Below are 27,665 nucleotides of genomic sequence, written 5' to 3'. Positions count from 1 at the left end.
AGGCTACAATATGATGGGGGGGGGGGTGGAGGACAGGAGGACACAATATGAAGGGGATGAAAGATAGGAGGCCACAATATGAGGGGATGGAGGACAGGAGGACACAATATAAAGGGGATGGAGGATAGGAGGCCACAATATGAGGGGATGGAGGACAGGAGGTCACAATATGAGGGGGGTAGAGGAATGGAGGACAAAATATGAAGGGGGTGAAGATAGGAGGCCACAATATGAAGGGGTGGAGGACAGAAGGCCACAATATGAAGGGGATGAAGGATAGGGTGCCACTATATGAGGGGGAAAGAGGACAGAGACCACCAAAGGAGAGGGATGAAGGATGGGGCCATGAAATGAAGAGAAGAGAGGGCAGGAGCCACAATGGGAAGAGAGGCAGGAGATAGCAACACAAAAGTGGGGGACCAAAAGTAAAGAAAGGATACAATTAAAGAAAGGGCATTATATGTTGCTGAGTCGCATTAGGGGGTATTATTAAGAGGAGTTGGCCACAGTAAGGGCACATTATACAAAGTGGCAATCAGTAAAGTTGATAATATACGGTGCTTTTGGGTGGGATAAGGGGTGGGTCAATTGCTATGGTTTAGGAAAAAGGGGCTCTTCCTCTAGCCCAATAGTTGTACCTCCTGGGGTGTGGGCAGGTGTGAGGTGTACTTACTCTCTCCTGATTCCAGCATAGCTGTGGTCTACGCTTCTTCATCTGGGGGAATTACACTTGGATCATTGTATAAATGGGGAGATTTATCACAGATGCCTGAGAGCAGAACTCTTTTAATTGTTCTTGGCAACCAATCAGAACTCAGCTTTCATTTTATAAAACAGCTGAGCTCTAATGGGTTGCCATAGGTAACTAGAATAGTTCTGCTCTCAGACACTTGTGATAAATCTCCCCCGATCAGACAGTTTATATCGTGTGTATGTGTAGATTGTACCGGATGTCTGTGACACCTGTGCCCGCATTACTACACAGTCTCCTGCCCGGTATAAGCAGCTATTCCTATCACGTATATGACGTCATTCTCTGCCGTCAGCACGTGATGCCGTGTGTACACTCAGGATCCCCCTAAAAACATCACATGACCGCCGCTACTAACAACCAATAAAAGCGGTCGTATTACTGACATCAGCCAATGGTATTCGCCTGCGTCATGGCAGGGGTGTGGCGGCTGTCACGAGTGCAATGTGTTGTGGTGCGGAGAGTAGGGGGAGCGCACGCAGTCATTGGCTGAGGGAAGGAGAAGTAGGCGGAGCTGTGTACACGTCATGTGTGGATGGTGACGTCACTCAAGACGCTTCCTGCGGGTTTAGTAGTCGGGTGTCGGTACATGGGATCTCCGCGGTGAGCTCCGGGATGGAAGACTCCGATGAGCAGAGCCCGCTGCTGGGCAGCCGCGCCGAGCCTCCGCCGGTCCCGGGCTCGGTGTTCTCCGGCCGCCGCCTGGCCTGTGCCGCGGTGCTGGTGTCCGAGATGCTGGAGCGAGTGGCCTTTTACGGGATCACATCCAACCTGGTGCTCTTTCTCAATGGGCCGGTGTACAGCTGGGAGGGCACCCAGGCCACGCAGGCGCTGCTCCTCTTCATGGGCATCACCTACCTGGTGTCCCCGTTCGCGGGCTGGCTGGCGGATGCCCTGATCGGTCGCTTCTGTACCATCCTGCTGAGCATGGTGCTGTACCTGGTGGGCATGCTCTTCTTCCCGCTCATCGTCTACCCCAACACCCGGGACGAGTTCTGCGGGGCCATCCCCATGAGTTTGGTGGAGAACTGCACCAGCCCCAATGCCACCAGCAATGGCTCCTCCGTGCAGTGCCTGGAGCAGCCGCACCGCTACTGCGCCACCTCCGTCTTCATAGGACTGGTGGTCGTGGCGCTGGGCGTGGGCGCTGTCAAGGCGAACATCACCCCATTTGGAGCCGATCAGGTACATGCGCTTTTCTTGATCCCGTTGCGGTTCTTGTGGATGTTGATGGATCTGCTGGGGATCTCATTACTTCATAGGAGGGAAACCTATCATGGAGATAAGAGGCTGCCATATACTCAGGGGGGTTTAAAAAACTAATAATGTACTGGCACCTCTCATCACTTCTGGTGCACATCCGCTACAGACAGCAACCTCTGCTGTAGTAGGTGCCTGACTGAACTGGAGAGGGCCAATATGGTGCGTTAGTTTTATACCCACCTGCTATTAAAGGATTGAGACCACTGCTACTTAAGGCTCTGTTCAAATCTGAACTATAATTTGTTTGGAAACTTATGAATGCCATGATGAGTAGAAAACCACCCCTTCCATCCATGGCAGTTCTTCCAATGCTACTGGTTGTACCTGATTCTACTCAGTTTAGGTTGTTTTTGTTTTTTTAACTGCAAATGGTACCAAAGTCCTGGAGCTGATCAGAATATTTTCACTGCTTGATACTATCTTCTCCGTTGTGTTCTGTTCAATTTGGTTCTGTAGACTTCCAGTGCTGATGGTCCAATGTGATCCTGCAACAGCAGGCCAGTGTAACCCTTTCCCAGATTAAACCCAGGTATAGATTGACACAGACCCCTGGGATTAACTCTCCTAGACCAAACTATACCCCAGGGTGTAAAATAGCCAAACTACACCTTTCTAACCAGAATACATGTTTCTTATGTGGAACAAAATAAATTGTAGAAAATCCCTTGAAGCTGTTTTCACTGCATGGCCTCTAGTCAGGTCTAATCACTTTTGTTACTTATTCTACCTTAACACAATTCTGAAATATCAGGTATTTCTTCTGGTTAGGTACCATGTGATTGGAGGCAGCGCTATAATGTCTAAGCTGCACAGCTCTTTTTGGGGATCACAGGGAGGAACAGGTAGCAATGCTTCACCATCTAAAATAGGGCCCTCAGTACCATAGTGTGATGTGATACAAATTCTCTGACACCAGGTAATTTTCTGAGTGGAAAAGACGACAGTACCAAGTAGTGGTGAGCCAGGACTTGGAGAGAGTCTAATCTTCTGGTATACGGTTCTGGACTATCCAGTAGATAGTAGATTCTCCTGTGGGCGGCCATATTGCTTCTCAGGATCTGCTTTCCAAAAGCCATGGACATAGTACATATAATGTGGCAAATATGTATCACTATTCTGTCTGCTGCATAAGCAGAAGTGACTGTAAGGGATGTGTGCAGATCTTATGATATTGTGGTCACCGTTCCTATTTAGCTGCCATGGAATACATGTCACTTCACCTCTGTTTTCTTGGTAATTTTATTATAGATTATCTGGGATCGATGATATTTTCAGGACTGGCCCCAGTTGCTGTAAAAACAACAATATCTTTCTCTGGCGAAACTTGTCCAGCGTGGTGCCTCTCAGCACTGTTGGTATACTGGGGCTCAGCGCACCCGTGTAGTCCCACTGTGACCAGCCTTCTATCATAGGTTCTGTTTCTCCAGTCATGAGGGTTGTACACGCATGGCGTTTGCTTTGTGTTTACAAATGCAATGCAATAGGCGGAGGGAGGGATGCAATCGCATCTGTGTTTCCACGTGTGAACCGACTCAAAATAGTAGTGGCTGGTCACACAGTCTCTCAATCAGAATGTCTAGAAATAAACTACCTGACCAGGAGCCATTTAGTATTCTGTATTTCTATGGGCTCATACACACAGCGGTGGTCTCCACAGCCCCATGTATGAGCCAACTGCCTGAACTGAAAGACACAAATTAGTTCTTATTCTTCTCCTTGTTTGGTCATTGGCACATGAGCAGACCTGATGTCTATGAAACAATGGACCGCAACCCCCCCCCCCCCCCCAGGGTGGTGCTCTGTCCAATCACATACATGTTTCCATAGAAACACATGTTATCGGTAATGAGAACCTCTGTCTTGCATGCCAAACTCAAGGCAAAGCCCACATGTGAACGCAGCCTAAGGTGAGCGTAGCTCCAGAACACTGTAGACACACATCATTTGGGTTTGCCATAGAAATATCCATGTTGTGATAAAGTGTAGCGATAGGATTCCTTTATCTTATCTGAATTATTAGTGATGCGATGTATGCATACCCTGTATGTTTCACATAGATTTCTCTACCTTTATGTTCAGATCCCAATTTGGGTCTTTTCATCCCTAGGGGTGGGGAATGTTCTAAAAGGGGATCCCCACTATGATTCACACTCCCCCTCTATACAGCCACCAGCTGCAGTGATACATGCAGATCATGAGTGGTTTCAGGACTATCCGAGAAGCGTTGGTGTCATGTTTTTCATACAAATGTGAACTTCCCCTCATACATATAGTACATGTACTTCATACTATGGGGGAGACTTATCTAAAGTGTCTAAGAGCAGAACTGTTCTCACTCATGGCAACCAATCATAGCTCAACTGTAATTTTCCTGCAGCAGTTCAAAAACTCAAAGCTAAGCCCTGATTGGTTGCCATGAGTAACAAGAACAGTTTTGCTGTGATGGATCTCCCCCTATGATGGACTATTTATGTTCTATTCATTTTAGATCTCTTTCACCTTGGCTTGGTGGCTTAGGAGTCTTATGGGTGGGCCTACTCTGTAAATGACAGTCTTCACTATATGTTCAGTCAGAGAAAGCTGTGGGTCACTGAGTAGGACTCCTGCTTTATAATAAGTGTTAGTGTGAGTTTTGGTGCAGTGTGTATTTTAAGTAAAAATAGCTAAATCTTGATAATAAAAAGGTCCAGTGTGGTCACAGTGGTGTGAACCATGTCCTGAGGTGGCCAGTCATGGGATGTGCCTGGAGCTTTGTGCACTGAATTCCTAGCCTTGATATAATGTTACATATTATGAGTCGGGGATCATTTCTCCATCATGAGATTTCTGTATCTTTATTCATTGATTTGTAGCATTCTCTATAGTCCTTGTTATTGTACTGGTACAGTGTTAGCTCCTTTTTTTGTTTATCCTGTACACCTCAGATTTCGGGGGAAAATGGTTCGGGTTGCTTTCTTCAGAAATATTCGGATGACTCTGTACTGGTGGGCTGTATTAAGGAGGGGGATGATAGTGAATAGACAGACAGTGACCACATTTAGTGAGTGGTGTAACTCAAATGGTCTTGTACTGAATGTTACTAAGATGAAAGAATTGGTTATAAATGTTTTGCGGAGACTGGGTGACACGTCCCAACCATTGAATATAGCAGGGTCAGAGGTGGAGCAGGTTGGAAGTTACAAATACCTGGGCGTTGTCATAGCCAATAAGTTAAACTGGCATGAGCACATCGAAAAGGTATGCAGATGGTAATCTATTCTTTTTACGTAGATTAAGGTCATTTGATGTGTCAAGGACAATGATGGTAGGTTTTTATCGTACGGTTTTGATGAGTGCATTTGCTTTTGCATTAGCAATTTTGGGTAACTGTATCTCCAGCAGCGGTTGGATAAGATAATTAAGAAGGCTTCCTCGATAGTGGAATTGATACAATGTGGAATATTGAGGAAAATAGATAAAATTAGAAATAATATCGACCACCCCATGCATATGGCGTACTTCAGGCACAGTTTTATTCTTATGCGGTGCAGGTCGGAGAGGTTTAAGAAAACATTTATACCGGCTGCTCTCAAGCTGTCAGATAGCTTTATTCATGTGTAACCTGTGATTATTATTATTTTGTGTGTGTGTGTTTTATCTTTTGTCAATATTTTAGTTTGAATTGTGTAGTGTGCATGCAACACGTTAAGCTCCCTCTGGGATAATAAAGTTATTATTATAACCAAGAAGAATACATTTTAAAGGGCCATCTACCACCAGGATGAAGGATTGTAAACCAAGCACACCGACATACAGGCCTGTGTCCCCTCTGGCAGGATCTGTCCTTCTTTTAGATTTGTATGCCCTTTTGAGAAAAAAAGGCTTTACAAATTATGCAAATGAGTCTGAGGGGCTCCAGACTCATAGATTAACATCTATGGAGCCCAGAGCCCCCTCTGACTCATTCGCATAATTTTGCAGCCTTTTTTTCAAGGGCATAAGAAGATAAAGGAAGAGCACTATACTGGATTATATACGGTAATTCACACGTTGTAACATATAGTGATAAATGATAAAGTAAGAGGACTATAGAAAAAAAAAATCACGACTTGCATATTGTGTCCCAGATCTATTATACTGGCTGACGACTACAAAGAGAACCGAGCTGTCTACTTCCGATTTTATTCTCAGATGCTGATGACATAAGATCTGTGGGTGCTGATATTTTGAGCATTGGGCATCAGGCATACTGCGGCTGGACTGCACATTACTCTTGCACTGCTGCGGGTACCGTACAGTATAACTTCAGTTCCTAGTAACACAAATGGCTATGATGCTGTGAATCCAGTGCATTCTACATGATGGTCATGGGGAAAAGGTCCTTCCTCTGCCTGGGACCCTTTTCAGAGGACAGAGGCTGTGGGGGTGTAGTGGATCATGGACCAACCATTGTGTAGACGGGTGATATATGGTGCAAAGAGTCCTTGCAGGACAGGGAAGTGGTCTTTAGTTCATTTTGTGTTTGGGAACACTAACTAAAGACGGACCCAAACTGTCTTCATTGGGACTAAAGGAGCTGTAAACACCACAAAAGAGTCGGTGAAATTTATTTCCCCTTTAGACTGCTCACGTTATATGTGGCACATGGTAACATTGGGTTTCTGTTCCTGTTTTGCAATCTGTTGTAAATGGACATCATTGCTATGAGGTCTCTCCGCTCCAGGAATTGAAACCTTGATGGTGTATTTTGGGAGTGCTATTACTACACCTCTGTAGTACAGTACCTGATATGCTCATTATTGACAGGCCACCATAAATTATCTCCTTGGCTCCTCTATGCTGCTGACGTCTCCTGTGCTGGTATAAGAGATACGTCGCTTCAATTTTGCATTTTGTTACAGGCTGGAAAGATATTTTTTTTCGGTTTATCAGATTAAAAGGTGCCTGGAGTGTTAGGATTTCATTTTACTTACCTGTTTCATTTTCATGCCATACTCTAAGACTATTGGACCACATGTGCAGTTTGTCCAGTAAAACAATTTTTTGGAACTTTGTTCTATTTAGTAAGAAGCCACGTTTTTCCAATCCTAGACAACCCCCTTTAAGACAATGGAGGTAATAGGAATGGTGCAGTATCTCTTTTCAAAGAATCCTGAAATAAAAAATTAACACACAATCCACCTAAAAAAAAAAAATTAAAAATTCAACAGCTTCCGGCAGTTTTACAGCACAGAGTTTGGGCCTGCATGCCTAGTCCATGTGTTGGCTAGGATTATTGGCCTGAACCCAAGTCAGCTAGACAGAAATATCCTGCTTCATTTTACTTCGGCTGAGCGAGCTAATTTCAGCCAACGCTTGAACTCAGTTTGCCGGCCATGTGCAACTGCCCTTAGGCCAAGATCACATGAGGAGTACAGCTCAGCACAGCTTTCTTACAGTAACCTGACAATACCCATCAGTCCTCACTAAAGGTCAGCAGAGTCCAACTTGCGCCATTACATTCCGTTCTGTGACAGAAAAATGAAATTCCTTGCACTGATATGAACTGTTTTTTCAATATTTCGGCTCTCTTTATTGTTACCGTAGAAAGTGCTATCATTAAAGGGGTATGCAGTAATGCTACAAATAAGTGAATACAGCAAAACCCAATGTCATTATTTACATAATGGAGCTTAAAGGGGTTTTCCCATGAAGAACAGTTAGGCACTATCCCTTGGATAAGCCCTAACTTGCTGATCAGTTGGGGTCTCAGTGCTGAGACCCCCGCAGATAGCAAAAACAAGGCAATTTCCGTCAGCTCCAAAGAGATTAATGGAGCAGCACGGTCATGCGCGGCCGTCTGTTCCATTAATCTGATGGAGCAACGGATCTGCGGGGGTCTTGGCACTCCATGGATATGGCCTAACTTTTCTTAGGGGCAAAACCCCCTTTAAAACCCATAACATTTTGTGAATCATAAAAGCAAACTTTTTAAAGTAGGTGTCTCCAAAATGCAAACTAGTCAGTCCCATTATCCTTCAGTTCTCTGTAACAGGCTCTGCTCCAAGTGATATAAGACTGTCCTGCTCTTTTACCATAGTAACTGCCATCACTGCACATTGTCTGCACTGCAACCACCCGACTACAGCCAAACATGGTGATGATCACATGACCTGCCCAGGCAGCCGCCATCTTCTGTCACGTGTTTCATCTATAGGACAAAATGACCGGACTGATTAAAGGGCCTGTAGCATTTTAATTCTCCGTCTTAGTGTATGTCCACAACATTTTTCTGCCAAGGGCAGAAAAAAAATGTAAATTACTTAAGTGAGGGTGCCTTCAGATGCTGCTTTTAGACAGAGGCCATCAAGACATGGTTGCCAAATCGGTCTGGATTAGGTTTGGATAGAATGGTAGATTAGGTTTCGGACTCCTTTGTCAAGTCAAAAAAGCACATTTTATACATTCTTTTCAAAATATGGGGCTCTACATATCTTTTGACTAAAACGTATAAAAGTGAAGTCTAGAGGTGGTGTACACCTGCGAGGGCCTCAGAAATAAGACCAGGATCAATTTACTTTGAAACATAAATTCAGAGCTGCTGATGTCATTGGCAGAAAAAAATTGTACAAATTGTAATTAAAATACCAATATATTGCATGAAATAAAGCTTGCTGGGTGACCAGAGTGATGTCATGGGTATATGGCAAATCCACATCTGTAAACGCCATGTCTCCTACTGTTCTTGTTTAGGTGAAAGACCGAGGACCAGAGGCAACTCGCAGGTTCTTCAATTGGTTCTACTGGAGCATTAACCTGGGAGCGATCCTTTCTCTGGGTGGCATTGCCTATGTGCAGCAGAACATTGGATTCCTCACTGGTTATATAATCCCCACTGTCTGCATTGGGGTTTCCTTTGTGGTGTTCATGTGTGGACAGGCTGTGTTTGTTACCAAGCCAGCTGATGGCAGTGCCTTTACTGACATGTTCAGGATCCTGGGCTACTCCTGCTGTACGAAGAAGCCACAGAACCAGAGATCGTAAGTATAATCTTATAGATTGAGAGAGAACTTTGTTACAATCCCTAATATTTCAAGCAGCAAACATTGTGCGCACTTCACTCCACTTTTACAAACCTATTTACAACTCGGTAGTCCCACACCGGATAAGGCGATACATTTACATCTGTACCTATGAGCCACCTGTCTACTTTGTACAGAATAAGCTCTAGATTTGTACAAATAGTATAACTTCCTGTATCTGTGATAAGTTTATTATATGCTCTGTATCGCTAATAAAAAACATTTGAGATTCTCGCTACCTCTCTGGGTATTAGGATTCTTTTGTAATAGGACTAGAATAATGAAACTCTCCGGTTTAGTATTGGGCACCACTGACTTCTATGTACGAACAGGTATCAAACCATTAAAAGTATGATGGAAGGCAGTCCTCTATTCATGGAGGGAAATGATGCTGAAAGGAAGGTATCCGTTAATGGTTTCCTGAGTTTCTTCTTCCATAACTTCAGAGAAGAATTGGGACTATTGAGGATGCTGTGTTCACAATTTTTGTATGGGTCATGTTTTCCCCAGCTGCCTTGCCAGCGAGACAGCCCTGTGGTATTGTGAGTCATGCAGTGGGCAATATATGGTGGGTATAATATATGCACCTACATGAGTAAGAACAATCTGAAGCACGTAGGCGCTTGTACTCCTTCATTGTAAACTCCTCACAAAGTTTGAAGACTTTCTTTTCTATATTGAGTACTGGGTGGATTTCTGTATTTTTTTACTGTAATGGAATTTGCATTGTGGAGACTTTGCTACAGGTGTGCACAGAGCTTATTATTATTATTATTATTATTATTATTATTATTATTTATATATATTTTTTTTTTCCTTCCTACATTTTACATGATACTATTTCCTTTTCCTTAAATATCGACAGGCAAGATAATGGCACACAGAGACCCAACCAAAGCATTTTGGACTTGGCAAAGGCTTCACGTGGTGGGCCATTTAGAGAAGAGAAAGTAGAAGACGTGAAAGCACTTGTAAAGATAATACCAGTTTTCCTGGCGCTTATTCCTTATTGGACTGTGTATTTTCAGGTGTGTGTCTTTATCTCTGGTGTGACCCAATCTATAGAGCAGACATGTTATTTGTAAGATTACTGAATGGACATATGTATGGTATAACATGGCAGAATTACATATCATTAATCTCACCGATTACAATGTTCTTTTACATAAAACTGGAAACTGTTGCTGTAACCTTCCTATCTGAAAACTGTATGAATGTTTCCCATTTATTTTATAGATGCAAACCACATATGTTCTTCAGAGTCTGCATTTGAAAATTCCACAGATATTCAGCAAGGAAAGTCATACGGTTAGTGTTTTTCCCTTTATATATTTTAATGTATAATATAATTTTCCCTTGAAGGTCCTTCAATCTAAATTTCCCTCTACTCTTGTCCAACTTTTTTTCCTCTGCACGAAGTAAAAGCTGTTGAGCCCAACCAGGAGTTTTCTACAGCTTTCATTCAGAGAAAGGATGATAATAATAAGACAACCTTTATTTGCACCATAATATTCCAATATAAGACCTTTACAGAATATTTACATTCAGGGCTGTGGTATGCCAGAATTCAGATTCCAGTGGCACCAAAATGGTCAGCGGCTCCACAGTCCTTTTCCTGTGGTCACTCTAGTAGTTCCGAGATAAATGTGGGCATTCCTTCCCAGCGCCTTATTCCTCTAATCTATCCATAAAGTGCAGCCACATTCATCTCATCCAAAAGCAGGACTGACGGGTCAGATGAAGCCTGTCAAGCCATGAGTTGTGGTCCACACCCTGCTGATTGTCCAATGGGCACTTCCATAATTGATGGAACATAACTGATAGTTTGGTGTCGGTTAGCAGGGATAGGGCATTCTCGCTGCTCCCATGTCATCTCCTGGTGCTCTGCTCTTTGTCCTGACACTGGTTGTATTCATCTAGGTCAGGAACCATGAGTGGTCAGTACTTGTCAGCTCCAATATTTGCCTGCCCTGGGGGTCTCCAGTACTATTACTGTCTGCTTTGATTGTAGTATTTGGTCTCTGGGGTGATATTTATTGTTGTAATGTGTTATTTATAATTTCTGGGTTGACCTTTTGTGCTATACCATGGGTGTTGGTGCATCTAGAGTGCTGGTTACTGATACGGCACGGACCTGTTAATCATGTATTAATCTGGCTCACACGGTCATCCCTTGTCTTCCAGGCGTGGGGTTTTCCCCGTACTGCACCAAATGCCCATTGTTTATTCCTGCAAACATCTGCGATCGGTATGTGGCTGTCAAAATCCTGTGGCGCATGGGAGCATGGGCTTTGTAAGACCTGAGGCAATCTGGTTTCTTCATGTTTGTTTCAATGTGCCAGTGGCATATTGTATTAAATCATGTGTAAAAACGCCATGTATTGCAATACAGTAGTATTGTAGTACTGTATATACTCGAGTATAAGCCGAGGTACCTAATTTTAACACACAAAATTGGAGAAAACTATTGACTCGAGTATAAGCCGAGGGTAGGAAATGCATTGCCCCTAGCCTGCCCCCCAGTATACAGCCCCTGCCCAGCCTATAAGAAAAGAGGTCCTCTCCTGTCCATCGATGTTCCGGCTCCAGTTCCCTCTCTTCATGTGGTGCCGTCGCTCGAGCTGTGACCTCAGTGGCTTGCTGACGTTCTAGTGTGTGCGCTGCCTTCGGCATACACTGTGATGTCAGCCCACCCACAGCTCTTTACATGGAAGCGAAAAATAAATGAAAAAAGGCTTTGTTGCAAAGGGGTTAAAGTTGAGCAGTATTAATATTATGGCCTTTGGACCAGTAAATGTTGTTCACTCCTGGCCTAAATTCTTAGATCAGGAATAGAACAGACATTTCAAAGGATATATATTATATATATATTTTTTATAAATGATTATCTGTTTGTGGAGTTGGTCCATTTTATTCCGAATCCACCAAAATTGACACGACCCCGACTTCACAGCCCTAATTAAATGGTCATATGAAACAATAGGATTGTGGGCACTTCTCACAAGAGCTTGCAATGTATGTCGAAGGGGGGACGTTAAGAGAGCTTGGTCCAGCTAATCTATAAGGGATCAGAATGATTGTATAAATGCAGCGTGAGCCAGTCACAAGCCATTTTCTATGTTTGAAGAAACCACATAGTGTACTTTGACCTTTTGAAGCACTTATAGGACCTGCAATAAATGTGTTCTGCTACAAATAACACATAACATTTTTGGCCTTGTTCGATGTTCCCATGATTATTGACCCACAGATTACATCTCTGCTTCATGTATAGCTAAACGAGTAGTCATTACTTGCCAAATAACAAAGGATTACTCTTAAGGTAACATTTTAAAGGGTGGATGAGCAGTGCAAATAGAAATGAGGCCTTCAACTTTAATCAAACTTTATCTTGCGTATCTTAATAGTTTGATCTCCCAGAGTCTCAGTTCTGTTTGCGTATACGGTGCTTATCTTATAGTCTTAAACTATAAAAGACCCTCATAATGGAATTTGTCTATCCCCAAAAAAAGTCTACGAATCTTGGGATTTATTATTTGCATTGTCCAACCTTCCCAGCACAATTCATATGTGTTAATTCATGTACAAGTCATCTTTGTGCCCCTTTTCACTTCTGCCTGTTTTCAGATTCATCAATGTGAATTTGTAAAACTGGTGACAGATTTCCTTTAACAGCTAGTGACAATTTCCAGTAGTGCCCTATTAACTGACACCCTTCTATTAGCTAAAAATAGTTTTCCCCTACATCCCCATAAATCAACTTCATCCAATATTACCTGGCATCAGCATTGGCTCTGTCATGTGACCATGTCATGGTATGTATCTGATCACTTGTCATGATCACAGCATGCCTCCAAGAACTTCTACTTCTCCACAGCCTTCATGGAGGCATAGTGTGATTTCATGTGATCAGACATATACATGGGTAGACTGCAAATGTAACAGGACCTGAGATGACATTACCCCGACCACATTACATGAAGTGGCCAATGTTCTCTGTGTTCCACATGGCATTGCAGATGACTTATTCGTACTTCAATGGCCCTGTGTAAGGTTTAACTTTTTGCGGCATGAGACGCAATACATAACCCGGGGACTGTCAATACCAAACATGTTTATCATAATATTTTATTTTTATATGCTTTCAAGGGGAAGAGGGTGAATTTAAGATAATTTACCGCATCTGTATGAGACCTAGCCTCTGGGTCGTATGCAGGTCCTGTTATGACAGGCCTGGAACTAGCAATGATCAGCTCCCACATCACAGTCTGCATGCTCAGGCATTTACAGCAAATAACTCTTTGTCAAGCTAAGTAGATCAAATGAATACATTCCAATACACATAAAGACACACCAGCAGAAGCAATCACAGATATCTCTTCCTACTTACTTAGGTAGCCCTGTAAATGGGTGACATAACCAATGTCAAAATGGGGGTTAAATCACTTCCCACAAGGCTAAGCAAGACTTCATAAAATCTCATAAACACATACAAGACAGCCCCCACGTTATGTACAAGATATGTTCCAAAGGTTTGTTTTCAAGTTGAATTTGTATGCAAGTCAAAACTGTATATTTTATAAATGTAGTTCCAGACAAAAAAATGTTTTTGCCCCAGTGACGATTGGAGTTTAAAATTTTTTTTTTTTTTTTTTTAACTGATCATTGCAGTCTGGGACTATAGTAAAGCATCCAGAGAGCTTCACTAAAGGTCACAGATGGCAGAGGGGTCTGTCTTTAACTAGGGGTCGTCTGTAAGTCGGATCTCCTTAAGTAGGGGACCTGTATTTCCACATTTGTATAGTCTATACTGCATACCATGGCATATGTAAAATGAGTACTAAAGTGCTCCATAGAGGCACATGGAAAACATATTAAAGAATCCCCAACACTGTACATCTGTACATGAATAGGTCTCTGTGTATCGGCACATAAAGCTATGACTCTGATTCCATCTTTATTCTCTTTCAGTTTCCCGCAGCGTGGCTCACCATGTTTGATGCGGTGCTTATTCTGATCCTGATACCGCTGAAGGATAAGGTGGTGGACCCAGTCTTGAAGAGAAAAGGTTTATTACCATCATCTCTCAAGAGAATTGCTGTTGGGATGTTTTTTGTAACCTGCTCTGTTTTAGCTGCAGGTAAGAGGAATCTGAGGCCGTGTCCGTCATCTCTGTGCCAGAGCTTGTAAATACACGTAGGCAGACGTGCATCCATATTGGGGGACCTACGGTACCTCTGGATGTGCAGGACTTCTCTTTATAGGAGAACCAAAAGTAACCTTATTCTGTGGCCCAAACATCAGCAAATCCCACTTTTAGGATGGGGTTTTACTAGTTCCTTGATATCGGTGACTTATCCACATAACATCTTTTTAATTTCTATACCCCCATATATTCACTCTTCCACTTAGTCTAAAAAGAAAGAGATAAAAATGCTTTTTATATGTATCATTTAAAAATGGCTGACAACCCTTCATAAAACCACTGTGCTCTCTCTCTTATGTATGTTTCACGCAGGTATTTTGGAAAGTAAAAGATTGGCGATTGTCAAACACAATGTGCAGCCCCAGGTCATTGGTAACGTCACGTATTATGCTGCGGACCTCCCGATCTGGTGGCAGCTGCCGCAGTATCTGCTCATTGGGGTTAGTGAGATCTTTGCGAGTATAGCGGGTGAGTAATCTGGGTGTAAAAGATTCTTGAAACCTGTTATAAGCTATATATACTATAACCTCTGTGCACACTGTCCTGTTATTACAGTTTCCTTTTCACAAAGCATCTCCGTTGTAGAAAGGGTTAGCAGTAACGTTTTGCACAGACCACTTTTATGCTTAGGGATGAGATTAATGGGAACCTGATGAGTTGTGTCTGAGTGTACGTGCTAGGATAGCAGGATCTGTAAGCTTCTGGCTGAATGTGGTTATCACCACGGTATCTGTAATACCAGGACCCTTCATGTCTAAACCCCTACATGCTGGAATAATTCAAATAGTTTTACAGTTTTTGAGCCAAATATAAATGTGACTACAGACTTTCCTGTTTTGGATCCACGCTTGGGTTTGGCTTAAAGGGAACCTGTCAGGGTGATTTGGGATTCTATACCACCCATAGGTCATTATGGACCTGTGGTTCAGTGTCCTAAATCTCCTTTTAGCAAGGCCCTCATTTGGATCTATTAAAAAAAAAAAAAAAAAAATGTTCTCTTTAATAAGATAGAGTGGGAGACCAACCTTAGTTGTCACTATGTGGTGACAGTGTAGTTTATGTAACCACCAAACCTACAATTTAGTTAAAAAAAAAAAATATATATATATATATATATTCATTCAAAACCAGGAATGGGACAAGCTGCAGAATATGCAAATACGGGTGTATATAATGAATAATATTCCCTTCCTCTGCAGAGGATGCATGTGCTAATCTCCTACATAAAAAACAAAAGGATCAGGAATGTTTGAAATGAAATTACCCTATAGCCCATAACCTCTGCCATTAGGGATAGTCCGAATGCCCCCATGACCATCTGTGGTCGGCCTGTGTATGGCCTGTATAATGAGGGTACCAGAAGTGTGAGAACATCATGTTATGTATGTTCAGGTTTTGCTTTTAGATTTGCAGTTTGTCTGTAAAATAATGTTGTGACGTGACTGTACACTAGAATGCAGTAGCTCTTTATTCATTAACCCTGTACTGAATATTGACTCTGCAGCCGTATAAAGCGAGTGAACAAGGTTTCTGTGTCTTGTGCAGCATTTGCGTTGTGCTACATTGCCTCCTGCAGGAAATGAGCGGTACTGCAGCGTCCTCCACATTACATGTTACGTGCAGCCTGCCCGGCTATATAGTGATGTCTTTCCCTGTAGAGAGAAGTGAAACCACCCCTGGAGAAACGCCTCAAATCTCTCATTTTCTTAACCCTTAAAGTAAACATCCCTGGTGCTGCCAGTATTAAGCTCTGTAACATTTATATATAGTTTATTACAGCTTTAGGATGTCACATCTAAGAGTAATACACTATTAATAATAATATTATATACTGTGTGATGTTGTTGTAATAGATCTGAATGGCAAATAAAAGAAATTTGATACAAGATTACTCCAATGAAAATTGGTCATGCTCCCCTCTTCAGGCCCCCACACATTCAATGAATTGGCTTTGACTGAAGTCAAGAGTTTCCACTTCGTCCCCCATGACGGCCCACCTGGAGGATGCCCCTTGACCTCTGTAGGGACAGGAAGAAGAGAGGTTAAATTCCCCTCCCCGCATCCTCCCGCCAGTGTTCTTCCTGTCCCTACCGAGGCAGGTCATAGAGAGGTGCCCTCTCTCCTCCAGGTGGGGGGGGGGGGGGGACGAAGAATTACTCACGGGTATGCCGTCCACGGCGAAATCCCGGCGGCCCCGGCTCTCGGTCGATCCTGGTCCTCCCTGTAGCCGTCCGGGGGTCCGTTGACAGGGCCGCCGCGCTGCAAATTCCGATTGCACGCGCGCGCGGCTGAAGAAAACTACACTTCCCAGCAGCCCGTAGTCTGATGACGACTTCCGGCCGCGACCGGAAGTGATCGGGGAAACCGCGCAGCATCACTGGGAGCCGTGGGACGCGGACCGGCAGCCGCTTCAAAGGGGGATGGGCTCCCCATTAAGGTATTTAAAGCAGGTAGATCACTATGATCTGAGGTCTAGTTGTTCAAGTGACTACGGCTCCAGTATCTGCATCTAAATCTTCCGCTGTCTACTATGACTGACGAAGTTAACCCAATCTTCCTGCACCCTCCAGTATCCGTAAGTGGGCTAATCGCAGGGGATATTGCCACTATGTATGCAATGTTGTGGGTTATTAGTCTCCTATATTTGCCTTTTAGGAAAAAGACCTGGGGTCTAAGGGGAAAGGCAAGGAGGAGAAGGGGGATAAGGCTAGCAGGCCTGAAAGACCCGAGAAATCGGATAAAACCAGGACCAGAAAATGTAACATGTGTAACCATTCTATGCCAGATTCATATAAGAAACCAATCTGTAAAGTATGTATTGACAACTTCATGCGAGAGGAGAAATCATCCTTCCTAGACGAGCTCAAAGGGTTCATAGAGGAGAAGGTGGTCTCATCTATTGCCGCTGCTACATCTAGGGCTCCCCCGTGTAAAAAGCCCAGATTGGAACTGGGGTCGTCACCATCCGGAGCAGGAAGTGATTCAGAGACTCCTTCTTGTTCTGTAATAGAAACGGAAGACTCCTTAAATCCCCAGGATTTTGTAAAATCTACTGAATCCAGACATCTTTTCCCAATAGATGAATTGGATGAATTATTGAAGGCCATCAGACAGACATTAGAAATTGAGGATGTGGTCGTACCCCAATCTAAAGAAGATGAGCTATTTGGTGGGTTAAAAGCAAAGCGCCAGAGGGTGTTTCCCTTAAATGACACCCTCAAAGAGTTAGTGTATGAGGAATGGAAGGAACCAGAGAAGAGGATCCTTATATCAAAAAACTTTAGGAAGAGATTGGTCTTTGAGCCTGAAGACTCTAAGCTATGGGATTCCTGTCCCAAAGTGGATGTGCAGGTTACTAAAATAGTAAGGAAGACAGACCTGCCGTTTGAAGACGCAGCGCAGCTTAGAGACCCCATGGACAGGAAATCTGACTCTCTGCTGAAAAAAGCTTGGGAAACATCCATGTGGGGTCTGAAATCAAATTTAACGGCCACCTCAGTCGCGAGAAATCTCCTGTATTGGCTAAATGAGCTCGAATCTCATATTAAAGAAGGAACTCCCAGAACTACAATTTTGGAGAATTTCCCTCTATTAAAATCAGCAACGTCCTTCTTAGCAGACGCGGCAGCTGAAGGTGTACGGTTCTCTTCAAAAGAAGGAGCCCTGACAAATGCTTCAAGAAGGGCGCTGTGGCTGAAGCAGTGGAGTGGGGATATCCGCTCAAAAACAAAGCTATGTGGTCTTCCCTTTTCAGGTGAATTCGTCTTTGGCCCTGAACTTGACACCATCTTGGAAAGGGCATCAGATAAGAGAAAGGGTTTCCCGGAGAATAAGCCAATACCCAGGAAGCAGCCCTTTCGGGACTTTAAGAGCCAAAGAGAAGAATACAAAGATAAAGGGAAAAGGGGTCGCTGGAGCTACCCGAAAGGAGGAAAAGGTAAAGGGTTTCTCTTTTCAACATCATCCGATCCCAACAGAAACAAGAAACAGTGACGCCATAGTAGGAGGAAGATTATTGAAGTTCAGAGAGGAATGGTTAAAAATCACCTCAAATCCTTGGGTTCTAGACATCCTTCTTCAAGGATACAAGATAGACTTCAAGAAGCTTCCTCCTACCAGTTACCTACCACCCCCTCCCCATACATCAGAAATGTCCCACTATCTAATCTGGCAAGAAATATCATCTTTACTGTCTTCTGGAGTTATTACCCAGGTTCCTCAGGAACAAGAAAAGCAAGGATTTTATTCTTCTCTTTTTCTTGTAAAGAAGCCGAACGGATCGAACAGGCTGATAATCAACCTGAAACGACTCAACGACTTCATCGTCTACAACAAGTTCAGGATGGAGTCGGAAAAGGGGGCTCATATCAAGGAGGAGTTAAGAAGGTTCCGGAGAAGGTCTCTTATCTCCATCAGGGGCGCTATGAAGGTCCTAGGACTATTAACAGCATGCATCCCCTCAGTGGCCTGGTGCCAAGCCCATACTCGAGCTCTCCAGAAATGGGTTCTAAGATCCTGGAACAGGAGTTCGAAGGGACTGGACAAAAAGGTATCAATCCCCGCATCAGTCAAGGAAGATCTCAAGTGGTGGCTGATGGACACAAATCTAGACAGGGGAATCTTCTGGAGGAACAGTCCGTATATCACCATACAGACAGACGCCAGCAAGAGCGGTTGGGGAGCAGTGCTTCCTCAAAAGTTATCGCAGGGCTCCTGGACAGAGGAGATCTCCAGAAGGTCGTCCAACTATCGAGAACTAAGGGCAGTATGGGAAGTGCTCAGCTCAAACACTGCCCAATTGGCAGGACATCATGTGTTGATACTGTCCGACAACACCACGACAGTATCATACCTGAAGAGGCAAGGGGGAACCAGATCCCCATTACTGATGTCCTTAACAAGGCAAATATTTTTGTGGGCAGAGGACCATGTCCTATCAATCTCGGCTACCCATCTAAAGGGAACAGAGAACACCAGGGCGGATTTCCTCAGCCGAAGGAAAATACTTCCCAACGAGTGGTGCATAAAAGAGGAGATATTCCAGTACCTATCCTCTCTTTGGGGAGAACCTCAAATAGACTTGTTTGCGACAAAAAGAAACTCCAAGTGTCGACACTTTTTTTCCTTAGAAAAAGGGGAGACAAGAGATCGTCTGGATGCATTCTCCCACCCTTGGAACACCACTCTCGCCTACGCCTTCCCCCCTATTCCCCTGATCGCCAGAGTATTGGAGAAAATTTATCTAGAGAAGACACAGACCATATTTGTGTGCCCAAATTGGCCCAAAAAGAGCTGGTACCCGATTCTGAAGCGGATGTCCACTCAGGACCCAGTCATGCTACCAGTGTCAGAAGATCTCCTGGTACAGGGTCCAATATCCCATCCAGATCCAGGAAGACTCCAGTTATCAGCATGGATCCTGAATCGGACTATATGAAGTCCCAAGGACTATCCTCTGCTGTTATAAACACCCTGAAGGCAAGTAGAAAACCTGTAACTTTTGCCATTTATCACAAGATTTGGAAAAAGTTTTGTTCTTTCTGTGCAGATAATCCACCATGTCAATCTAACCCCAATATTTTGCAGGTTCTTAACTTCCTTCAAAAGGGTTTGGAGTTGGGACTTTCCACAAGTACTCTAAAGGTCCAGGTATCAGCCCTAAGTGCGTTCTTCGATCAACCCCTCATCGAGCACAGGTGGGTGAAAAGATTCATTCTAGCAGCCTCTAGATTAAAACCCCAGGTCCTTAAAAGGACTTCTTCATGGGATCTTTCTCTGGTCTTAAATGCTTTAATTAAGGAGCCTTTTGAACCAATTTCTTCTGCTAGTGTAAAAAACCTGACACTAAAAACAGTTTTCCTGGTAGCAATCACCTCAGCACGGAGATTAGGTGAACTCCAGGCAATTTCTATCAAGGAACCCTATATGAGGGTTCTTGATGATAGAATTATTCTCACACTGGACCCAAATTTCATCCCAAAGGTGGTCTCGGAGTTCCATAGAGGTCAAGAGATCATATTACCTTCCTTCTGCAAGAATCCGTCCTCAGAAAGAGAACGCGAATGGCACACTCTAGATGTAAGGCGTTCTGTCGTTAGATACTTGGAAATAACTGAATCCTGGCGAGTTGATTCTAACCTATTTCTCCAATTCCAGGGGAAAAATAAGGGGAGGAAGGCGTCCAAGGCAACCATCGCTAGATGGCTAAGGATGGCGATATCTTCTTGTTACGACATCCAAGAGATTCCAGTACCATCAGGAATAAGGGCACATTCCACAAGAGCCGTATCCACCTCCTGGGCAGAGAAAAGAGGGGCCTCCTTAGAACAGATCTGCAAAGCAGCAACTTGGACTTCCTCTTCTACCTTCTCTAAACACTATAGACTTGACTTGCCCTCCTCGAAGGATCTGTCCTTCGGGAGAAAAGTGCTTCAAGCAGTGATCCCTCCCTAAAAGACTACTCATATTGTAAGTCTCCAGGTGGGCCGTCATGGGGGACGAAGTGGAAAGAATGAATTAGTTACTCACCGGTAATTCCATTTCCATTAGTCCACCATGACGGCCTATAGTTTCCCTCCCTTGCTTGTTATAGGTTATGTGGTATTCACAATGATGAAACTGTATGTGATGAAAACATATAAATAAATCATTGTTGCATCTTCCTCAGTGTGGTTATTTTGAAGTCACTGGCGGGAGGATGCGGGGAGGGGAATTTAACCTCTCTTCTTCCTGTCCCTACAGAGGTCAAGGGGCATCCTCCAGGTGGGCCGTCATGGTGGACTAATGGAAATGGAATTACCGGTGAGTAACTAATTCATTCTTTTGTCATTGAAACATTTGGGCAGGAGTGAGAAATTCTTACATAATAGGGTTTATCCGTCTTGATTGATCCTCTGCAGTTTCTTTCTTTCTCAACAGGACTGGAGTTTGCTTATTCGGCGGCACCTAAAACCATGCAGAGCGCCATTATGGGACTCTTCTTTTTCTTCTCTGGGATTGGATCGTTTGTAGGCTCCGGTCTTCTTGCCTTAGTCGCTTTGCCTTCAATTGGCTGGATGAGTAGTCACGCAGATCTAGGTAAGTCATTAGAAGGGGAATATACTGATTATGCAGAAATGCATGGCCAGAGGTGTCTCCATATCTATCTGTCCGCACTTCTATTCCTTGTGTAAAACTAATCCTGTCCTTCAAAATGTTTCAAAATATAGTCCATTAAATGAGCAGAAGAAACTTTATAGATATAAAAGTTACAATCTGATTTCATGGTGTAAGTTGACATATAATGGAAGATGTATTATTTAATAGCCACTTGCTACAACATGGATGGTGGATGAGAACACTAACCTCTGCAGTAATTATCACTCCAGAAAACTGGTAATCTCTGCCGACAATGAACTGGGAATGGAAAGTACAGGCAGTCCCTGTGTTACGTACTTGATGGGTACAAGGTTTGTTCTTTAGTTGAATTTGTATGTAAGTCGTAACTGTATATTTTATAATTGTAGTTCTAGACAATTTTTTTTGCCCCAGTAACAATTGGAGTTTCACATTTTTTTTTGCTTTAATGGGACCAAGGATTATCAGTAAAGCTTCATTACACATCCCTTACTGCTGATAATTGTGGCCTGGGACTATAGTAAAGCATCCAGAGAGCTTCACCAGAGGTCATAGGGGGCAGAGGGGTCTGTCTTTTGTCAGGTGTCATTAGGCAGGGGACCGCCTGTATTCAAACCCCTTTTACATTTTTCACTCCTTGTTTCATTCTAGCCAAAAACAAATGTAGATATTTTTGCTAATTTATTACACAAGAAACTGAAATATCACATGGTCATAAGTATTCAGATCCTTTGCTGTGATACTCATAGTTAACTTGCATGCTGTCTTTTTTTTTTTTTTTTTTTTTTTTTTTCTGATCCTCCTTGAGATGCTTCTACTCTTTCAATGGAGTTGAGGTGGGTTGAATTAAACTGATAGGACTTGTATAGGCAGTTGTGTTGCTTTCCTCAAGACAAACTAGGCAGTGGTGTGAGAAGAACCTTGGTGAGAGAGGTAAAGAAGAACGCCAACATCACTGTGGATGAGCTCTGGAGATGCAGTCAGGAGATGGGAGAAAGTTCCACAAAGTAAATCAAAGTATCACTGCATGAAAAAAAACGCATGAAGGTCTCCCAGACTATGAGAAATACGATTTTGGTCTGATGAGATGAAAACTGAACTTTTTGGTGTTGATTTTAAGCATTCTATGTGAGAAAACCAGGTACTGCTCATCACCTGCCAAATACAAATCCCAACAGTGACACACATGGGTGGCAGATGAATGCAGCCAAGTACAGAGTTCTCTGCACCTTAGAATGGGCATGGGCCAAAGGTTTGCCAACCAATAAGACAATGACCCTAAGCACACAGCTAAAATAACAAAGCAGTGGCTTCAGAACAACTCTGTGACCATTCCTGCCTAGCCCAACCAGAGCCCAGACCTAAACCCAATTGAGCATCTCTGGTGGACAGACTTTTATAGTTCTCTCCAATGTTCACCATCTAACCTGAGGGAGATTATCTGCAAGGAAGAGCCAGAGGATCCCCAAATCCAGATGTGAAAAGCTTGTCCCCATCATTTCCAAGAAGACTTATGGCTGCTTATGCTTAAAGGACACCTGTCATCAGGTCTGTGTCACTTGTCCTATCACTACTACCTGTTGGAGCAGCTGACAAGGATCCCATCCCAGCCTTTATCTAGTTATTTCATACATTATTCATTGTAAAATCATCTATTCTTTCTTATGTAAATGAGGCTGGTCACATGGTCAGAGGCAGTGATGTCACCCCTGTTCCTCCTCCCCCTGCTCATGTCTGTGTGTAATGTTTAGTAAAGCATGGCTAGTGTGTGTGCTGTACCTGCTGACATGCTGCATCCTCCTAATATACAGGTGAGAGACCCAGACATCAGCTACACATGAATCTGATATGTTCTGCTGTAACATGGCTGCATGGACCTGCTGTATCTCTCCTATATACACACACACATGCACACACAGGCTGCAGGGGGCGTGGCCACCAGCACCAGGAAGCACATCATTATACAGGCTGTCAGTCATGCACTGGGGGCGTGGCCTCCAGCACCAGGAAGCACATCATTATACAGCCTCACACCATTATACAGGCTGTCAGTCAAGCACTGGGGGTGTGGCTGTGCCTCCTACTCATAAATAGAGTGGACAGCTTGAATATGCTAATGCTTCATTGGACATTTCACAGGTCATTTGCATATAGCTTTAGGACCTTATTGCTTAGGTTTACAGGCATGTAGAGGGACAATAAAGGGATAGAGGCAAAGCTCTCTAATGGCAGTTTATGAAAATATATTTAGTTTAGGGGGGTTATTTTGCATGACGGGTTCTCTTTAATACTTAGAAAAGGGTCTGAATACTTGTGATATTTCAGTTTTTCTTGTTTTAATTGGCAAACATATCTACATATTTTTTTTTTTTTTTGTCTAGATGGCACAGTGTACATTTAACTTTTTTTGATCTTACAAAAAATGAAACAGAGTGAAAAAATTTCAAGGGGTCTGCATAATTTCTGTACCCACTGTAGAACATGGTGAGGCAGCACCTCTTATTCTGGTGGGGTATCTGCTGGTTTTGATTAATATCCTCTCCCTTCTATAAAGTTCAACGTAGTGGGATATATATATATCTGTATGGGTCTGTTGTACTTTGCATCTAAAAAGTCTCCAGTTTGCGTAAAAACATGGGGTGAGGAAGGCGCAAATGAAAGAGAACATCTGTCTTGCAAAGATACATTGGGTACACTGCCAGTGTGTATGTGTGTTGCAAACTTAAGGCCCTCGCATAAGCGCAAAAGAAAAGTGCAAATACTCCCGAAATGGCGCAAAAAGAACAAAAACCAGTCAAAATAGAGAAGTGTCCCCCATAGAGTTACAAGATATTTTCTGAGTTCCTTATTCTGTTCTTATTGTTTTAGTTATGTGAAGACGTCCACTCAGAATCTCTCTAGTGTGTAGAAGAGATTTTAATACATTGGATTTTCCGAATATTCTATAGCAGTTATACTCCGCAGCAGAATGACCTGTCAACTCTGCCTAGAAAACCTTCACAAATCCACATCCGGTGTTTGGATCAGAAACTCTGTGGCACGTCTGTTACATTGCAGGCTGTTCTGGAGTTGTTCTTGAAGGTTTTATATTTTGTCCTTGTTTTAACTCTTCTCGGACCGACCGCTGACTTAAGACGTCAGCGGGCGCAGCTCCGGAGTCTGCAGTGACGTCTTAAGCTGTCGCTGCTGTTTTGTACTGATCCCGCCTACAAAAATTTGTTAAAATACCCGGTCACTATAACCTTTTCAGGCCGCGTCACTAAGGGGTTAAACAACAAATGGACCACAAATATCCACTCCAATAACTTCTGTATTCTGCTGAATCCTGCAGTAGCGGCTGCAGGCCACTGCACAGAGTGTGGCGCTGACTGCTTCGTCTTTGTGTTTAGGCCGAACAGAACAGCACCAATCAGCTAAAAGTGTATACCATCAATAATACTGTAATGTGATGCATTGCCCTTAAATATCTTTTAATAATAGATTTTTTTTTTTTTCCTGCAGGTAACATCAATGAATGTCACTTGAACTATTATTTCTTCTTACTGGCTGCTATCCAGGCTGTGACCCTCCTGCTTTTTCTCATCATTTCTGTGAAATATGAGCGCCAGCAGACGAGACTGAATGGAAAACTCTAGCAATATTTGCAAATCAAATAAGAACTATGGTGGAGCATTTCTACCCAGGGCTGAAGTGACTGCCCGCATAATTCATCCAACTCATGATGTCCACCTGCAACATACACAACTTCAAGTGCTCTTTTGATACATAGACTAAATTTTAAAGGTGACTTCCATTGCACTACTTGCTCTACAGGATTGAACTAAGCCTCTATGATGCACTGAGAATGTTGGTAGTCGTGCAGGTCGCTGGACCGGTACTGAACGCACAGCTGGGCTGCACTGGCATTTACATAGCTATTGTATTGGGTTCTTAGTACTTGTATTATATTATGTAATGGTAAGTGTTAAATTATACAGATGGGAAAGTCTAATACTAAACCAAATACTACTAACGACAATGAGTTTATTAGCGATTATATTATGACTGCCTTTTTTTTTTTTTTTTTATAAAAGTTCCCTTTTAATATCATGTTCTGACTTTGAGTTTGACCTGATAAAAATAAGAAACTGGTCTCCTTTCTAATTAATGACCTTTTAAGGAGTCTCAGTAGACCAACTGCGGGGACGCCCATCGGTTACAAGAACATGAAAATGCTGGAGGTTAATGCAGCAGTGATGGATCTTTTTGACCGTTTTACACCCCTTGCTGACACACATTGTGGCCGGATATCCGTTCCTGTAGACTCCTATGGTGTCTGGCCACGATGCAGTGAGCACTCGTGTGTCACCTTACCATACCGTTGCCGGTAAAAAGATAGAGCGTGCTCTATCTTTTTCCCTTGAGTAAAGCTGGGCACCAGGTGTCCCTATGGAGAGGGGAGGGGTCAGCAGTGCTCATCCCTCCCCTCCCCCCCCCCCCCCTCTCCAGCTGAACATGTGCTATGCCTGGCGCCTGGCACACATTCATGTAAAAGAAGGCCTATGCATATATTGGGCTGTCAGCGATGGCCGTCCTTGATGCCTGGTATCTTCACACATAGTAAAATATATCTGCTGCGGAAAGATATTTCCATTCCAGATTTCTTCAGTATTGAGTGGATAGGATTGCCTTCAGTCCCATACACTACAATACTACTGTACTGCCTTGCAGATATGCTGGACAAAACTTTAGTGCAGCCAATGTTCCACCTATGTAGATACCTGTATAGAGGGGAATAGAGCAGAGGCTGACTGCCATTATCCAGATCGCTGTAATATGCCCTTAAGACGCTCAGAAAATGGCCTAATCCATACTTTTACTAACTTTAGAAAAAAATGCCATACGTCTGTACCAAATGGCAGTAGTATCCCATGGTGGTATATCCTAGCAATATGGCATAATTTTCTGTCATGATTTCATTTCATTAAAGTGGTAATAAGTCCTCACACGTTGCAGACCTTGGGCAGGACATCTTCTACGAAGAGTTGCCATAGGGCATAGGCTGTTCATGTGATCCTTTAGATCTTTGGTGCATTGGGAAAAATCATCTGATCGCCATCTAGTAAGATGTTCAAAAATAGTTTACAGAAACCATCACATTTTGCTGTTAATATACTGGAATGAGGATCTTCCTCTCCTATTGTTTACTATTCAGGGCCTCCTGTAGAAATGGTGTTGAGCCTGGAAATGAATGTATATCTTGTGGGGCATCTATGCCACACGAAGGATCCCTCCTTTACGTTTTGCTTCTTTACAGAAGGTATGAAAACGAGTAAACTGGACGCCTTATAGAAGTATTGCATTTCGTTGTAATTACTGCTGTATTATGTCTATATTCCGTCTGCAAATCCCAACCACTGGTCTAATGTCCCCAACCAGCAGCCTTGGGCCCCTGCTTGTTGGGGCAATGTTTTGGGGCATGTGCTAGCCATCGTTTCACTCCCTATATATTTGTAAGAGCTACGCCAGTGGGTTTCACTGCTCCAAGCTGCAAAAGTTGGAGCAAGTCCTATTTGTGCCCTTGTTTTTGTGGATAGGGCACCATTGGACCTCACATACTGACATATAGGTGAGCCGGTAGTTTTATCCATATACAGGCAGTCCCTGGGTTACGTACAAGATAGGGTCCGTAGGTTTGTTCTTAAGTTGAATTTGTATGTAAGTCGAAACTGTATATTTTATAATTGTAGCTGTAGACATTTTTTTTTTTTTGCCCAAGTGACAATTGGAGTTTCAAAATTTTTTTATTTAATTGGACCAAGGATTATCAATAAAACTTAATTACAGACACCTTACAGGTGATCATTGCAGTCTGGGACTATAGTAAAGCATCCAGAGGTCACAGTGGGCAGAGAGGTCAGTCTGTAACTATGAGTCGTCTGTAAGTCAGGTGTCCTTAAGAAGGACCGCCTGTAATCTGTTTCTGTAGGTCCCTTGACCTGCCTATGTTTGTTTATTAAATTCCCCTTAACCATCTAATCCCTTATGCAAAGGCTAAATGGTCGATTCTGCTACGGTCAGTTGGTGGAGATCAACCTTTCCATTGCAGAGGTTGATATCTCTGTAGCAAGGTCACTTATTTGCTGTGATTTGATACTTAGCAGGACCGAAAAGGTGTTTTAAAAAAAAAAAAAAAATTCTGCATTGTGTGTGGTATTGCCTTAAATCTCATACCCTACACTGCTACTGTATTCTAGATTTTCTGTATGTAAATTCCACACAGCAAATCTACAGCTAATAAGCTGTTATT

The 27,665-nt window shown here is 43.1% G+C and overlaps 2 protein-coding genes across 3 annotated transcripts; both read left to right on the top strand.

Annotated features, from left to right (window-relative positions):
- Nucleotides 1–1,213: 1,213 nt before the first annotated feature.
- SLC15A4 (solute carrier family 15 member 4) lies at nt 1,214–25,849 on the top strand. The gene is made up of 8 exons (XM_072144370.1): nt 1,214–1,936; nt 8,726–9,012; nt 9,920–10,082; nt 10,291–10,362; nt 14,026–14,194; nt 14,573–14,728; nt 21,179–21,337; nt 24,878–25,849. Exons 1-8 carry the CDS (start codon nt 1,367–1,369, stop codon nt 25,009–25,011), a joined length of 1,710 nt encoding a protein of 569 aa, XP_072000471.1. The 5' UTR covers nt 1,214–1,366; the 3' UTR covers nt 25,012–25,849.
- On the top strand, nt 18,293–21,085 carry LOC140123903 (uncharacterized). 2 transcript variants are annotated; one of them, XM_072144368.1, is made up of 2 exons: nt 18,293–20,338; nt 20,417–21,085. In XM_072144368.1, exons 1-2 carry the CDS (start codon nt 18,293–18,295, stop codon nt 20,711–20,713), a joined length of 2,343 nt encoding a protein of 780 aa, XP_072000469.1. In that variant the 3' UTR covers nt 20,714–21,085. The 2 variants fall into 2 exon arrangements, with proteins under 2 accessions (XP_072000469.1, XP_072000470.1); XM_072144369.1 differs by having other exon boundaries at nt 18,293–19,956; nt 20,417–20,504.
- Nucleotides 25,850–27,665: the final 1,816 nt, after the last annotated feature.

This window comes from Engystomops pustulosus, chromosome 1, assembly GCF_040894005.1.
Source record: "Engystomops pustulosus chromosome 1, aEngPut4.maternal, whole genome shotgun sequence".
NCBI classification, from domain to species: domain Eukaryota; kingdom Metazoa; phylum Chordata; class Amphibia; order Anura; family Leptodactylidae; genus Engystomops; species Engystomops pustulosus.
Note: the sequence above shows the minus strand (reverse complement) of the source record. Positions and strands in the feature narration are given on the sequence as shown.

Coding starts and splice junctions, on each gene's coding strand:
- SLC15A4 (XM_072144370.1), top strand. CDS start 1,367: ATGGAAGACTCCGATGAGCAGAGCCCGCTGCTGGGCAGCCGCGCCGAG. Junction 14,729..21,178: donor GATCTTTGCGAGTATAGCGG/GTGAGTAATCTG, acceptor CTTTCTCAACAG/GACTGGAGTTTGCTTATTCG. Junction 21,338..24,877: donor GAGTAGTCACGCAGATCTAG/GTAAGTCATTAG, acceptor TTTTTCCTGCAG/GTAACATCAATGAATGTCAC.
- LOC140123903 (XM_072144368.1), top strand. CDS start 18,293: ATGGTTAAAAATCACCTCAAATCCTTGGGTTCTAGACATCCTTCTTCA. Junction 20,339..20,416: donor GCGAATGGCACACTCTAGAT/GTAAGGCGTTCT, acceptor CTCCAATTCCAG/GGGAAAAATAAGGGGAGGAA.